The sequence below is a fragment of the Gymnoscopelus microlampas genome, assembly GCF_963454915.1.
Source record: "Gymnoscopelus microlampas genome assembly, chromosome: 6".
Lineage (NCBI taxonomy): Eukaryota > Metazoa > Chordata > Actinopteri > Myctophiformes > Myctophidae > Gymnoscopelus > Gymnoscopelus microlampas.
The window spans coordinates 2,664,804-2,681,721 of NC_139943.1; the positions used below are offsets into that span (position 1 = coordinate 2,664,804).

The 16,918-nt window shown below is 41.9% G+C and overlaps 2 protein-coding genes across 2 annotated transcripts in view; both read right to left on the bottom strand.

The window, feature by feature from the left end:
- The window catches only part of LOC311047742 (mixed lineage kinase domain-like protein), an 80,850-nt gene that overhangs the window by 30,239 nt on the left and 33,693 nt on the right, over window positions 1-16,918 (bottom strand). The gene's annotated exons all lie outside the window — the stretch shown is intronic.
- Window positions 693-15,784, bottom strand: LOC311047944 (uncharacterized protein; the record flags this gene model as incomplete). The annotated part of the gene is made up of 14 exons (XM_084060894.1): window positions 693-799; window positions 2,327-2,512; window positions 2,774-3,046; window positions 3,168-3,293; window positions 4,424-4,537; window positions 5,321-5,395; window positions 6,066-6,090; window positions 6,805-6,887; window positions 11,524-11,676; window positions 11,937-11,983; window positions 12,365-12,501; window positions 14,085-14,243; window positions 15,207-15,375; window positions 15,627-15,784. 14 exons carry the CDS (start codon window positions 15,782-15,784, stop codon window positions 693-695), a joined length of 1,812 nt encoding a protein of 603 aa, XP_083917020.1.

Consider the following 16,918-nt stretch of genomic DNA (forward strand, 5'->3'; position numbering starts at 1 on the left):
AGATCTACAAGCTCACAACGCCTTGCGCTGCGAGGCGTTGTGAGCTTGTAGATCTGCTATTTTTGGCAAAGAGGTATAGGTGTAGAGGGAAAAAGAGCAGACCAAGTAAACAAAAAAAGTTTAATCTGAAACACAATTTTATACAATATACAGGGGGTCCCTGCTTCATCTCTCTCTCAGCTAGGGGGTCCTTGGGCTGAACATGTTGAAGACCCCTGCTTTAGATCAGTAGTTGTCAAAAATAGCAGATCTACAAGCTCACAGCGCATAACTTCGGGCTGTATTCATAATAATTTAAGCATTGTTTTTACACAAATCTTGTCTTCTGGGGGTCCCTGGCACAAAACATTTTCAGATGGGGGTCCGCGGCCAAATACACATTTTAAAGTCTTAGATTACTAGTTTTAAATATGTATTTTAGAACATAATGTTATGTAAAAATGGTAAATGGTGCATTTATATAGCGCTTCTATCCGAAGCGCTTTACATTGATTGTGCCATTAACCCATTCACACACACATTCATACACCGATGGCGGAGGAAACCATGCAAGGCACCAACCTGCTCACCGGGAGCAATTAGGGGTTCAGCGCCTTGCTCAAGGACACTTCGACACTAACTCTAGGGGAGCGCCCCAGCCCGGGATCGAACTGGGAACCTTGCGGTTTTCCAGTTCACTCTACCCGGCCACTCTACCCCTGAGCCACTGCCGCCCCAGTATACTTACTCCTCAGTTCCTGCACTTGTTTGTCAGTAGCAGTCAGCTTCGTATCTACAGTGGACAGCCGAGCAACATGGGCTGAAATCAACACAATATTAGCATTAAGTCACTCATAAATACTCATGTAGTTTCATTTGTGGATTATATGGACCAATACAGTAAATGACATTATCAACACAGTATCTATTCTCTGAGTTCAACTGAAGTTATTAACCCTTAAAGGACCACTTCACCCATTTTCAACCTATCTTCATTATAATATGGTACAGTACAATTTTGTTCTAACCCATCTGTGTCTCAGAGGAGGGCTGTGGACACTTCAGAAACCTGACTACCAGTGACATCATCGATGGGGAATCCAAGCTAATATAAACCACAGGCTTTCTATTCCTGGAAGATTAGCATGCTATAATGGAAGCCATTGTTAAATTAATACAAATATGTTGAAATCTTGTTTGGAAAAAATGTAAAGCCTTTCTAATGATTATGTCATTGGTAGGTGGGTTTCTGAACTGTCCACAGCCCTCTGATACACAACTGTGAGACAATTTGTACCAATTTATCATGAGCCTTAGTGAGGATCTATTGAAGAAAGGTTGAAAATGGGTGAAGTGCTCCTGTAACCCAGTAAGACCTGAAGCCGATTCTACAAATGTTTTCTGAAAAATACATGTTTCTATATCAGTGGTTCTCACACTTTATCATGTCAAGGACCCCCAAAATTATGTATGGCCGTGGACCCCCATCTCAAAATATTTTTGTTCCAGGGACCCCCATAAACAGGGATTTGAGTTCAAATGTTCTCTTTAAAAACAAGTATTGAAGGATATGCACAAATTTGACTGATTTTTCAAAAATAGCAGATATACAAGCTCATAGAGCGACACAAACTGACACGCTATGAGCTTGTATATCTGCAATTTTTGAATAGCCAAAGTATAAAATATGGTAAAAGTGGTTAAAATGATTGTGACATTATTAACCCATTAAAACCGGCAACATCATGTCTTTCAGAAAACTCTTTAGATCAGTAGTTCTCAAAAATAGAAGATCTACAAGCTCACAGCGCATCACTTCGGGCTGTATTCATAATAATTTAAGCATTGTTTTTACACAAATCTTGTCTTCTGGGGGTCCCTGGCGCAAAATATTTTCAGATGGGGGTCCGCGGCCAAATACACATTTTGGGGGTCCTTGGCATGAACAAGTCTGAGAACCACTGATTTAGAAGGCATTTGTAGAATGGGCCTCAGGTCTTAATGGGTTAACTGCTACAATGACAGATGCTTTCCAGGTTTTAAAGGGTTAAGTCATTTTTCAACTCTGTTCTTTCCTGTCTGCATCCACTGAACATCATCAGGTTCACATTACCTTCAACCTGGACCTCTGTGGCACCCAGTCTGCTCTGGTGGTCTGCAATCTGGACCTCTGTGGCACCCAGTCTGCTCTGGTGGTCTTCAACCTGGACATCTGTGGCACCCAGTCTGCTCTGGTGGTCTGCAATCTGGACCTCTGTGGCACCCAGTCTGCTCTGGTGGTCTTCAACCTGGACCTCTGTGGCACCCAGTCTGGTCTGGTGGTCTGCAATCTGGACCTCTGTGGCACCCAGTCTGGTCTGGTGGTCTTCAACCTGGACCTCTGTGGCACCCAGTCTGGTCTGGTGGTCTGCAATCTGGACCTCTGTGGCACCCAGTCTGATCTGGTGGTCTTCAACCTGGACCTCTGTGGTACCCAGTCTGCTCTGGAGGTCCTCAACCTGGGACTCACTCGCACTCAATTTGGCAGCCATTTCTGGAAAACATATCACAGAGAAAGAAGACATTACAGCCTGTACCGTTACACATTCTTCAGGCTGCATTTTTGGCACAATAAGCATGTTGCCTCGTGAACATTCTAACCAGCATTTGCTCCTATGTGGATTATGTCAAACATAGAGTAAATTACACGATGAAAACATGATCAGATCTCTGAGCTTAACTGAGTGAATTATGACATTTTTCAACACTGTCCTCTCATACATGCATTGACTGAACATCATTCTGGTCTAATTACCTCCACTTTCTTTCTTCAAGTTCTCCACCTGGTCTTCACTGGTACTGAGTCTGGTCTGGAGGCTCTGGACCTGCTCTTCACTGGTACTGAGTCTGGTCTGGATGCTCTGGACCTGGTCTTCACTGGTACTGAGTCTGGTCTGGATGCTCTGGACCTGCTCTTCACTGGTACTGAGTCTGGTCTGGATGCTCTGGACCTGGTCTTCACTGGTACTGAGTCTGGTCTGGAGGACTTCGACCTGGTTCTGACTGACAGTCAATTTGGCAGACATTTCTGGAAAAAACATCACCAAGACATTTCAGCCTGTACCTTTACACATTCTTCAGGCTGCATTTTTGGCACAATAAGCATGTTGCCTCTTGAACATTCAAACCAGCATTTTATTTTGCCATACCTTTCAACTCCACCTGAAGATCAGACACTAAGACTCTCTGGGCCGTAGCTTCTTTCACCTCGTTCTTCAGCTTGTGTTTCTGTACTGCCACGGTGTCTCTCAGCTCCTTGAATTCACCTTCACGGGCTGTCACCAAAAAACATTCCAAAAAAGCTTAATCTTTCATGAATTAAAAACAAATTCAATTCTTTTTTTAAAGGAATTTCTAAAGAAATATTAAAGAAATTTCATAAATTAGAAAACAAATGTAGTGAAAATAGCAGATCCACGAGCTAGCTTGTAGATCTAATATTTTCACTAGTTTGGGTCCCGGGCAAACATCTGATTTCTCTTTTGGGTCTTGAGCTAAAATGTTTAGGAACCACTGGATTAAAGGGCCGTTCACACAGTGAGTACTATAACTATAGGTATAAATATATAGTATTAAAAATGGTTCTAAGTCAAGTGGATGGCAACAACAACTATAAAACAATACCATGGTGAACGATATAGTTATAGTTGTATTGTTGTGATTTTGGTTGACCAACCATGTGGTCCTTTTAACCCATTCAATCTGTGAACGCATCTGTGTCACTTTAGATGTCTTTGGCTATTCAAAAATAGCAGATCTACAAGCTCATAGCACGGCAACTTACTGCCGCGCTATGAGCTTGTAGATCTACTATTTTGGAAGAAACGTGAAAATGTGTGCAAATCTTTGAATATATATTCTACCCCCAGAATGATATGTATTTGGCCGCGGACCCCCATCTCAAAATATGTTGTTCCAGGGACCCCCAGGAGCACAGATCAGAGTTTAAATTGTTCCCTTTAAAACAAATACAGTACATTCAAAGATTTGCACAAAGTTTCTAGATTTTTCAAAAATACCAGATCTACAACCTTGGTGCTGCGCTATGAGCTTGTATATCTGCTATTTGTGAATAGCCAAAGAAATCTAAAATGACACAGATGTGTTCCTTAAAGGGTTGAGAGTCTCCCTCTAAGGGAGGTGAGTGATGTTTCAGTTGAGTCACGTGGGAAGAAATAATGGGCTTTCCATTTGTGGCACCACAAAATGGCCGCCACTGCTGTGCCCTATTCACCTGTTTCCTAGGCTGTGTGTTTTCCACTTCCTGTCGATTTGATCCAATGAAATCCAATGAAACTGGTCAGATGACCAATGATATCCAATGAAATCGACAGGAAGTGGAAAACACACAGCCTAGGAAACAGGTGAATACATCATTTCATAACAAGCTTTTCTATAAATTCACCTGCAATCTGTCTCATGATATCCTTCACAGTCTGCTCCATGTCTGCCAGTTTGGACGTTAGTGGCATCACAGTCTCCACCTTCTTCTCCATGTCTGCCAGTTTGGACGTTAGGTCTGAAACCAGCAGGGATAAAGATCACTTGAATTTAGGACTGAAACCAGCAGGGATAAAGATCATTTGAATTTAGGACTGAAACCAGCAGGGATAAAGATCACTTGAATTTAGGACTGAAACCAGCAGGGATAAAGATCATTTGAATTTAGGACTGAAACCAGCAGAGATAAAGATCACTTGACAATGGAGAAAAATAGTCACTGAATTCATTTGACTTTGGTTGATGTAATCAGCATAATATGATCTAGCTCTGGTCCGTAGTGTCAGGAGTTCTCCTTAACGCTATGCGACTGTAGCGTGTATTTTCCTCATTTGAATGAGTAAATGATGTCTACGCTATAAATACACGTTCGCTCAATATGAAAACGCTATTGACCAGATCTGTTGGTGGTACTGGAGTAACTAAAAAATGTCTCTGTCCACTGGAATATTTTTGTTTTCTGGCCAGAAAGTGGATTTTACATAAAGGTGGGGGTCTGAGAGTCTTCCCACCGCCGGAGGGTAGGCTTTCAACACAGCACGGGTCTGCTGGCTGAGAGACCCGGGCATTTTCTAGTCTGTTTTCTATGTCTGTCCACAAACATTGATGACTACATCAATACGGGGGTCAATACGGGGCTCATAAAAGGCACCACTCACTTCACACAGGGTGTGATTTTTTACTTAAGTGTAGACATCGTGCTCCTGTTCGCATGAGGAAAAATATAAGTATAGTCACATAGCGTTAAGCAGAAGTCCTAACACTATGGACCAGAGCTAAGCATGATCCATATTTACTTTACCTTCATTATCTCTCTCCATTCCATCCATTTTGTCTCTGAGCTCCTTCAGTTTGGACCCCATGTTGTTCAGATTGTCTTGAGAAAGAGCAGGAGACAGACAGAATAGCAACACAGACTTAAGCCTTCATTTCTGAGTTTCTGACCTTTTCAAAAAACTATGCTGCTCCTTCTCTCAACGTACGTAAATACTAGCAACTTATGTGTATCACATCCAGTTTTCTGTTAGCAGTACAGTTAAACGGCATCCCCCCCTCTCTTTCTCTCTGGTTGAATAGTGCTACCTTATCAGTTGTAAAGTGTTGGTCTATAAATCAAAAGCAACTCTCTTATCAGTTGGAAAGTAGCCTACACCCTGACCACACAGAAGGTTGTCTGCCACCTTCTGCGGCAACTCCAGACTGTTACCAGATTTAACAGTTTTTCATATAATTCCAAATGACAGACGGTCAGAGGTCAAAGGTCAAAGTGGTAAAGTTTTTAGTCTTGAGGGAACACATATGTGTAATGACGTTTCATTGCTGTTGGTCAAACGGTTCATGAGCTATGCCTGTTCAAAGTTTGCATTTTTAAATTGAGTGCTACAGCGCCACCCTTTTGCCAATAGTTGTGAGTTTCATTTCTTGGCCGTTTGGCAGAACCATCTACCATAGTGCCAAGTTTAATAAGAGAAGGGCTGAAGAAGAAGAAAAACAACAGGAAACAAAAGCCTCAACCATTGAGCTGCACAAGGACAATACAAGCTCACCTCCTATTGGATCCTCAGCACCATCCTGTTGAACACAGTCATGTTATTAGATTTCAACAACATGAAGTACTGTATGGTATTGTACAATATGAGATCTATTGAACAACATTATATCTTGAAAGAGGTAGGAGATGAGGCAAAAAAAAACATACACACAGACAAACAGACAGACAGACAGACAGACAGACAGACAGACAGACAGAAAGGATTGCAATACTGTTTCATGAAGCATATTTCTCGTAAAAGTGTTTCAGCACATAAAAAAGTATAACATCACTGTTAGTGCATGAGTGAATGAGTTTAGAATGCATCATGTGTTTTATAGTTTTAAAGTGAGTGAATGAGTTTAGAATGAATCATGTGTCCTATAGTTTTAAAGTGAGTGAATGAGTTTAGAATGAATCATGTGTCCTATAGTTTTAAAGTGAGTGAATGAGTTTAGAATGAATCATGTGTCCTATAGTTTTAAAGTGAGTGAATGAGTTTAGAATGAATCACGTGTCCTATAGTTTTAAAGTGAGTGAATGAGTTTAGAATGAATCATGTGTCCTATAGTTTTAAAGTGAGTGAATGAGTTTAGAATGAATCACGTGTCCTATAGTTTTAAAGTGAGTGAATGAGTTTAGAATGAATCACGTGTCCTATAGTTTTAAAGTGAGTGAATGAGTTTAGAATGAATCATGTGTCCTACAGTTTTAAAGTGAGTGAATGAGTTTTGAATGCATCATGTGTTCTTTACCAGCTTCTTTTTCACTTTGTCGACGGCGTCATTGATCCCACTTGTGTGCTTCTCACATAGACCTTTTGTCACAGCAGTGCATTCTGGGAACAACACAGACACAAAGTTGATTCAGCTGCTCAGACCAAGACCCCAGGACTGCGGTGGATGTTTGAGGTAAGACTGAACTATTGTCCACGTCTGGTATTGCCAGATTAGCGCTACTGAGCATGCTTCAAGCCCAAGTAAGGGGGGGGGGGGGGGGGGGGGGCGACAGAGGCAGTGGCACCCCTGCTATTTTTTTAATGTAGGCTCAAAGTTACCTATTTAACCCTTAATTAGTATTTGCACAGTTATTGCTTGAAGTAAAGCAAAGTTTGTTGTTTACCCAGGGTGTCGGACTAAGCACGAAGCTTGTTTCCAGCCGGACCCTGCATGGAAGCCTTGCTCAAGGGCTATTCAGCGGTGATTCATGATTGATGTGATGAATTGGGGAATTAGACCGGTGGGATTTCTGAAATATGTGATTGTTAGAGGCATTTGGGGGTAAAAGTCGGGAACAAGGCCATTTTACATAATTCAAGGGTGCTGAATCAGAAAAACACTGTTCCCAAGCAAAATTCTTAGTGCTTAACCTCCTAATTTGCATATCAAAATGGCTGCCGATTTTGAAGTATTTCTTAAACAACTCTATAACAAAGCAAGCAAATCTGACAAATAAAGTGTATATATTTATGTTCTGAGGGTCATACAATGTGTGGAAGATATTTGTAATGTAATAAATGTAAATAAATGTAAATAAATATGCAAATTAGAGGCCACCATTACATAAAATGATGTACCGTAGTACTCAAACGGTGCAAAAGGTGCATCCCCCTTATTTTGTTCCTAATTATCTGTATTTTTGCCATCCTTAGGACATCTAAAATACATACTTTTTCCCCATGCTAAATGTTTAGTTTTTGACCTTCTAATCTGCATATCTGAATGGCTGCCAAATTGGCAAATTCGCACCTTTATCTTCAATAACTCTGTGGCCAGGCAAGCAAAATTGACAAATGAAGTGTCTACAGTTTCTACAATGTGAGTAAAGAATTTGTAAGTAATATAATATGATAATATAATATAATATAATAATCAGCCTACTCCGAAATATGCAAAATAGCGGCCCCCATAACAGATAACGGTTTAGTACTCTAAAGATACTGTATTGGCCATTGTTGAACGAAAGTCTAGACACTAGACCACATTCATACAAGGAGGTTGATCATCACTCCGTTGCTGACATGCACACATGGCTGTGCATCGTAACCCAGATTTCCGGCATTTGCAACGACATGTTGTGCATTGCTTATGGCATGCACATGAAATCATTTCTATAGGCTATACTAGCATGGAACAGGTTGGACTAGGCTAGAGTAGGTTGTACTAGGTTGTACTAGACTCTAATACTCTCTAGTAGGCTTTACTAGTCCCTTGTCAGCCCTGTAGATACTCAGACCATAGGCACTAACCACTGTGTACACAGGCCATAGCTTGTGTGTGCACGAGCAATAGTTTTGCATGAACCTTTGTAGACCATAGTACAGATCTGCCTTGCACAGCCTAATATAGCCTAGTACAGCCTAGCAAAGCCTACTAGAGATTAAAAAATCACACCCTGTGTGAAGGTAGCGGCGCCTTTGATACATTTTGTCATCGATATGTGTTTATAATGTGTTTATAGCCATGTGTCGCGTGAAGCTTGACCAATCACTTTGTTGACGCACCTGACCAATCAGAACGTTGACGCACACGGACAAAGTCAGGTATAGAGCGGCTAGAGCCGCTAAAAAGCCTATTAGAGACCAGTAGAGTCTAGTACTGTACAACCTAGTACATCCAAGACTAGTCCAGCCTTTTGGGAGAACAGACTAGGGGAGGGTGGTATAGGCTATACTAGCATGGAACAGGCCTGACTAGGCTAGACTAGGTTGTAATAGGCTGTACTAGACTCTAATAGGCTCTATTAGGCTGTACTAGGCTCTTGTCCGCCCTGTAGATCCTCAACCCATAGGGACTAACCACTGTGTACACGGGCAATAGCTTGTGTTTGCACGAGAAATAGTTTTGCATGAACATTTGTAGGCCAAAGTAAAGTACTGCCTTCTATAGCCTAATAGAGCCCAGTAAAGCCTAGCAAAGGCTGCTAGAGCTGAAAGCAGACCATTAGAGCCCAGCAGAGACTAGTACAGTAAAACCTAGTACACCCAGGTCTAGCCTAGTCCAGCCTGGTGGGAGAACATAATAGGGGAGGGGGTACCAGGCTATGCTAGGACTGATAAGGCTGGACTAGGATAGATGAGGCTGTACTAGGCTGTACTAGACTCTAATAGGCTATATTAGGCTGTACTATGCTCTTGTCAGCCCTGTAGATCCTCAACCCATAGGGACTAACCACTGTGTACACGGGCAATAGCTTGTGTGTGCACGAGCAATAGTTTTGCATGAACCTTTGTAGACCATAGTACAGATCTGCCTTGCACAGCCTAATAGAGCCTAGTACAGCCTAGCACAGCCTACTAGAGCTTAAAACAGCCTATTATAGACCAGTAGAGTCTAGTATAGTACAACCTAGTACACCCATGACTAGTCCAGCCTTTTGGGAGAACAGAATAGGGGAGGGGGTACAAGGCTATGCTAGGACTGATAAGGCTGGACTAGGATAGATTAGGCTGTACTAGGCTGTACTAGACTATACTAGGCTCTATTAGGCTGTCCTAGGCTCTTGCCAGCCCTGTAGATACTCAGACCATTGGGACTAACCACTGTGAACACGGGCAATAGCTTGTGTGTGCACAAGCAATAGTTTTGCATGAACCTTTGTAGACCATAGTACAGATCTGCCTTGTACAGCCTAATATAGCATTGTACAGACCAGCACAGCCTACTGGAATTTAAAACAGTCTATTAGAGACCAGTAGAGACTACAACAGCAAAGCCTAGTACACCCAGGTCTAGCCTAGTCCAGCCTTTTGATGGAACAGACTAGGGGACGGCGATATACTGTAGGCTATACTAGCATGGAACAGACTGGACTAGTTAAGACTAGGTTGTACTAGGCTCTATTAGGTTGTACTAGGCTGTGCTAGTCCCTTGTCAGCCCTGTAGATACTCAGACCATTGGGATTAACCACTGTGTACACGGGCAATAGTTTGTGTGTGCACCACCAATAGTTTTGCATGAACATTTGTAGGCCAAAGTAAAGTACTGCCTTCTATAGCCTAATAAAGCCAAGTACAGCCTAGCAAAGCCTGCTAGAGCTGAAAACAGACTATTAGAGCCCAGCAGAGTCTAGTACAGTAAAGCCTAGTACACCCAGGTCTAGCCTAGTCCTAGGACTAGGCAGTAATAGGCTGGACTAGGCTGTACTAGGCAGGGCCCATCGGGGGTGGGGGGGGGGGACACAAGCCTGTATGGCAATCAACTGAAAAGTTAGGCTACATAGCTTAAACAATTTCAGCCTTTCCCTGTTGGCCGTCTAAGCGCATCTAGGAGGTTTCATAGGTTTTCGATGCTGGGAATTGGAGTTATGGCTGTTTAAAGCCCAGCCAATAGGAACACAGAGGGGCGGGGCTTAATACATTTCAGCTAGTCCCTGTTGGCCGTCTAAGTGTACCTATAGCCATCCCCATCCCACTCTATATAGTTGTGTTGAAAGTAGTTTGTGTTCAGTTATCAGTACCAGTTCTGTGGCTCTAACTCATTCAGGGGGTGAGTTATACATGGGGGCAATTTATTTTTTGGTCATCAGGGGCCAAATGTACCAGGATTTTTCCATGATCTAAATATGTATTTTAGATATCTTAAGGATGGTAAAAATACAGATAAGTAGAAATAAAATAAAATAAGGGGGATGCGGATGGATCACTTTAAGTACGAAACCGTTTTCTGTAATAGTAGCCTCTAATTTGCATATTTATTTACATTATTTACATTTATTACATTATAAATACCTTCCACACATTGTCTGACCCTCAGAATATAAATATATACACTTTATTTGTCAGATTTGATTGCTTTGTTATAGAGTTATTTAAGAAATACTTCAAAATCGGCAGCCATTTTGATATGCAAATTAGGAGGTTAAGCACTAAGAATTTTGCTTGGGAACAGTGTTTTTCTGATTCAGCACCCTTGAATTATGTAAAATGGCCTTGTTCCCAACTTTTACCCCCAAATGCCTCTAACCTCCTTATAGAAGGCCTTTTTTCTGAAATCCCTCCTGTCTAAATCGAACTAGGGACCTTCCGGTATCAAGGCCGCCCCTCTAACCACTAGGCCACCGCTGCCACAAGTGGCGCGGGTAAGCAGCCTATTGAAGTGAATGGACAGGGATTAAATATTGTTCCTCTCGTTCATATATGGCTCAATGAAATAAATAAACTCATCAAAGACACCGCACAATGAGTGTGATTTGTTTTCCAACTTTCAAGTTCATTGCTGCTTTCTACATTCTTCTCAAATGCTATTTCTACTGAGCATATTTGCTTTCAGTGAGCCCACACAGTATTCTCCAGGAACTGCTGTCTCAACTTTTCTACTCCATTATATTCTATTGTGTTCAGTGGCATTTCATTTTTCTCCCGTTGGTGATTAGTTCATCAGTGTCAGCAAGCCTATCTCTGCAGTTTGGAGGTCTAAAACTATTCAACTTTCCATTCAAGTGATGGTTGTTGCATGCATAGCAGCCTTCTCACCTGGAAACAGAGGTCTTTTATCTGGTTCTTGGTGCCAGCACCTCTCCATGAGCTTTACCAGGTCCTCCAGCCCCGGGGCCTGCTCTGGATCAACCTCCAGGGACGGCCTTTGTCCCTGAGGGACCTGAAACTCTATGATGGCGGGGAGGGAATCTGAGAGAACAGAGTGGAGGATAGATGATGGGGGGATGGATGAATTGAAGAGAATTCTTAGTAATCTATAGGAGAATAGTTACTTGTCAAACGATGTGTTTCTAATTATTGCTATTGTTGAATTAACATTAAGCCAAAGATGCCATATGTGAGTCAGAGGAAATGTGTGATTTAAGGAGTGAGAGATTGATGGAGAGAGAAGTGGAAATTAAGACTATGGACAAAGCAAGAAAAAATAAAGGAGAGAGAAAATCACTTGCCATATGGTTCTTTCCCCTTCACAATGGCACACAGAAGTATCCCATAGCTAAAATAAAAAGAGAGACATCAGGAATGTCAGCATTTACCTTACATAGCATTCATGTTTAATTAGATAAAATAAATGTCCATATTGTTGGGGTATTTGTCACTGAGGCCTACGGGAACTTAGGTTAGTTTTCACAGACAGAAGTAGCTATATGTATCTACTTTCTGTTAAACAGAAAGATCAACATGACTACATGACAACATGAACTTTCTACTTGAATGGTATGAAGTCTATCCACTACACATAATAAGCAGTTCATGATTTATGTTGGACATTCACATGGCTTTATTGCTGCAGCAGACAGCTGAGCTGATTGAGTTGAGGATATAATTAGATAGACACAGACAATCCCACAGGTTGTCTGTGTCTAATGATGAATACCTGTAGACATCAAAGGCGGGGGTGGCTTTGTATGACAAGGAGAAGGCCTCTGGAGGCATGTAGCTTGTCGTTCCCGCCCCCTTGATATGAGCAGACGTTGAATAGTTGACAAACTTGGAAAGGCCAAAGTCAGTGATCTGGATGAAAAGAGAGCAGAATGGAGAGAAAATAAAGGGAACAGAGACGGAGGAAGAGAGACATGCAGAGAAGTGGAAGGAGGAATAGAGAGAGGGTTAGGAGAGAGAGAGCAAGAGTGAATGATGATGTTAATATTCATTACAAAAAAATAGGACCCGAAGGGTGGACATAATAACTGTGGTTGTTGTTGAACATAGATAGGATAGGCTTGAACTATCATTTTCTGAGTTATTCCATGTTACATAAACTGAATTAATGAGTTTTTCACTTTTCACTTCAACCAACAATTCTGCTCCGTCTTAGGACTGTTTTGCTCATCAAACATAACAGATCTACAAGCTCACAACGCGTCCATCCGTGAGACATTGTCAATTTCTGAGATCACAAACCCCCTAGAGCAGAGCATCAGATACAGTTATTACATGAACATAACATTCAACCTTCAATGCATAATTAAACTAACACATATCATAGTACAATCCATAGAACCACAGTACAATCCACAGAATCATCCTATTAACAATATGAAATTAAATGCCACAGGGAGGAGGCCGGGGAGGTGGAGGAAATTTGACATTGACAGCTGTACGGACCGCCATAGTTGCACTGAGGGAATGAGGGTGTGTGTGAGATAGCTTGTAGCGAATGAGAATGAAGAGAGGTTGAACGTGGAGAGACGTGCAAACTTTAGATGTCAATCTTAGCCAATCAGTATGGAATATGAAAATCAAACACATCTGTCGTGATCACATGACTATAGAGATCATGTGTACCGATTTGCGTGAAATTTGGATAAAATTGGAAGGAGTAGTATAAAATAATGTGTTTTACATAAGTCGGCCTCCTGGTGGCGCTATAAAAGGCAAATGTGAAAAATGCAGGGCAAAGGTTTTTCCTTGACCTCTAGGGAGTGTGCATACAAAGTGTTTTACACAGATCGGTGCAATTATAGGTAAAAACGTGAATCGGCCTGTTATAGAGCCACCATGAGGCTGATTTGAAAAAAATCAAATGGTAGTTCTTCCTCGGCCTAATGGGAATGAGCGTGTAAAATTTCACGGAAATTGCATGCTGTGTTCATGATTTGAGGCATTTTGTTCAAAACGGAGCACTCCTGCAAACTTTGGAAGACATTTTTAGCCAATCAGAATGGAATATGAGAAATCTGAAAGACCCGTTTCGTTTAATGACTATAGAGATACTGTTCACCGATTTGCGTGATTTTTGGACAAAATCTGTAGGAGTACTGTCAAAAAATATGTTTTGCACAAATCGGCCTCCTGGTGGCGCTATAAAAGGCCCATGAGAAAGAATTGGGGCAAAGGTTCTGAATTGGCATCCAGGGAGTGTGTGTGCACAGTTTCGCTGCGATCAAGCCAACGGTGCCGGAGATAAGCTGGTGACAGACGGACGGACACACGGACGGACGGACGGACGGACGGACAGGGTGGAAAACATACTCTCTCGCTACGCCTTTCGGCCTGGTGGAGGCAATGAATATGAGCTTGAACAATGCAGAGAATGGACATGCTTGACCCATCATCACTGATGGTAATCATCCAAACATTTGTCTGGGACTGACCTTGACATTTAGGTCTGTGTCCAGCAGGACATTGCCAGGCTTCAGGTCCTTGTGGATGATGGGATCAGGTTTGAGACCGTGAAGGTGCTTCATGCCCAGAGCCACTTGGTGAGCCACTCGAAAGACCAGGGACCAGGGTAGAGGGTGGTTTAGCTGTTTCTGTTGATGGAGGGGTTAAAGCAGAAAAGTCTGACTCAGAATCAGAGTCACACATATGAATAAAGGCTCATTTAAATATATCATTCCTAAAGGTTTTATGACATTCATTTTGCATTTTTGTTTTATTTTGTTTTGTGACCTCAATTACACCCAAAAAACTTTGAACATTCAGTGGATTTTCTGTGGCATCACATTGTAGATCGCAGACCTGTGCGAACTTGGTGATGTAAAAAAAAGATATCTGTAAATATCTGCTGTTTCCATTGTATTCAATTAAAAAAAACACAACATACAATAACACATCAACAAATACAAACACTATATGTACAAAGGAGAAAAAGGAAAAACGGCGGCAGTGAATGACACCTCCTTTTGATGGAAAGAAGAAGAAGAAGAAGAAGACTACTGCATATGTCCTATATACCAGTAATGGTATACTTTATGTTCTCTATATATTTATATTTGATTTAGAATTTTAGATAAATATGATATGATGATGATGGATGAAGATGGATGATATCATGAAGATGATATCCATCCATACATCCATCTTTAACCGTTCAGATCCTGTGGGCAACAGTTTCAGAAGAGAGTTCCAGACTTTCCCAGGAAACATTAGCCTCTTCCTCCTGGGGGATCCCAAGGCGGTCCAAGGCCAGTGTGGAGTTCTAATCCCCCCATCTGGTCCTTGGTCTGCCAGGGGTCTCCTCCAAGTGGGAGAGAAGACGATGTGACATTTGTGAATCGTTTTCTTTTAAGAATAAGGGAAGTTATTTTTGTTTAATTGTCAGATCAGTTAAAACATATATATATATATATACACAAATATAACCATAATCATAACCTTTTGAGATGAAAGACAAAAAAGAAAAACATTTTACAAGGACTCACTACGTTGGAAATTGTTCAACATCACTGGATCATCAAATGAAACAGTGAATCAATAAAGGGGAAAAAGATGACCTGCAAGGAGGCGAGGGATCCTCTCTCCATCAATTCCATGACCAGGCCGATCTGTATGTCAGAGACAGATGGTGGACGGCCCCTGAAGACCCCCAGGACCTGGATGACATGCGGGCTCGCTGCCCATCGCATCAGTTTAGACTCACGATCCAAGGTCTTCTTTGAGGATCTGACAATGAGAGGGTTTCAATATATATAAGTATTTCATTTAATTGTTTGTTTGTGTGTGTGTGTGTGTGTGTGTGTGTGTGTGTGTGTGTGTGTGTGTGTGTGTGTGTGTGTGTGTGTGTGTGTGTGTGTGTGTGTGTGTGTGTGTGTGTGTGTGTGTGTGTGTGTGTGTGTGTGTGTGTGTGTCCAAGAACAAATGCAGTGTAAGTACTTTGAAATCCAGTTTGTATCTTTTAAATCCTCATCACTTACCCGTCATCAAGACCTAATACTTTAATGGCCACATCCCGTCTCCATCCAAGATGTCTGACCCCATAGACTTGACCAAATCCACCACTACCGATCACCTTCCAGTCCTTCTTGTCCAGACTCTTCTCATCAATCACTGCTAGATCTGGGCAGCTGTCCATTGTTCACTAAAGAGAGGGGAGAGGATTACAAAGACAAAGGTCATTTACATACTACACAAAAATACCAGTGGAAGTCTAGGGATGTTGCAATAAAAACATTATGGCCGATCTACACCAGAGACTTTTCACACACACATACACACGTGCGCATATACGCACACACACACTTTTAGATCCAGTCCTATTTTAAAGCCTGCGTATGCGGTGTAGCCGGTATCATTGATATGAATTGGATCTAAACGAACGCGCAGTACGCGCCACGCATACGCTCGCTTTGAAAAGTCTGGTGTAGATCGGCCGTTATTGAAATACCACTATATTAATAAGCCAACCACAAGAGGTGGGAAGAAAGTGCACTAACCGAAATTATAAAGACAAGACTGATGTGTTCCGTTTTTATTTGCATTTAAAATATACAGCCTACTGTATTCATTTTGTGCCGCTTTTTTTTAGGTACCCCCCTTTTCTTTTCTCCTGTCACAACCAAGGGACCACAATGGAAATAAGATTTTTTATTATTATTTAGACTATCGTGCACCTGCCTTAATTTCTACATGACTTGTACAATCAATAAAAAATATACATTCTCATGGCCATTTACAGTACATTTTGTGTCAACCTCGATCAACGGATAGGAAAGTTTGCGTTTCATGAAGAAAATGTCTCTACGAGACATCATGCATACGATAACAACACAAACACACATGTGAGGACAAGTCATTAATAGCAAGGAGTCTAAGAACACCAACACACATAAGTCAGGTATAGCGAGGAGAGGAATAAACAGTGGTTGATATGAACTCAGATCCCTGTGGATTTGTAAGAGACTCACCCAGAGTCAGAGCCATTTGAACCCCACCCCCATCACAGACCCTCTTCAATGCTCCAGAACCACTTTCATCTGAGACCCCCTGGACCTCTGTCCCACTACCCTGTCCCTGGACCCCTGCCTCACTCCCCTGCTCCTGAAACTCCACTAACGAACGATCCCCACAGTTTGTCCTGTCCCTGACTGTAACACACCCACTCTACACTACACTGGTGTGGTACTGAGGGGTTGGAGGGACACACTAGAAGCACAGGTCCAACAGCACCTGTGTGTCACAGACATGCAGACATCTGGGTATTTCACCT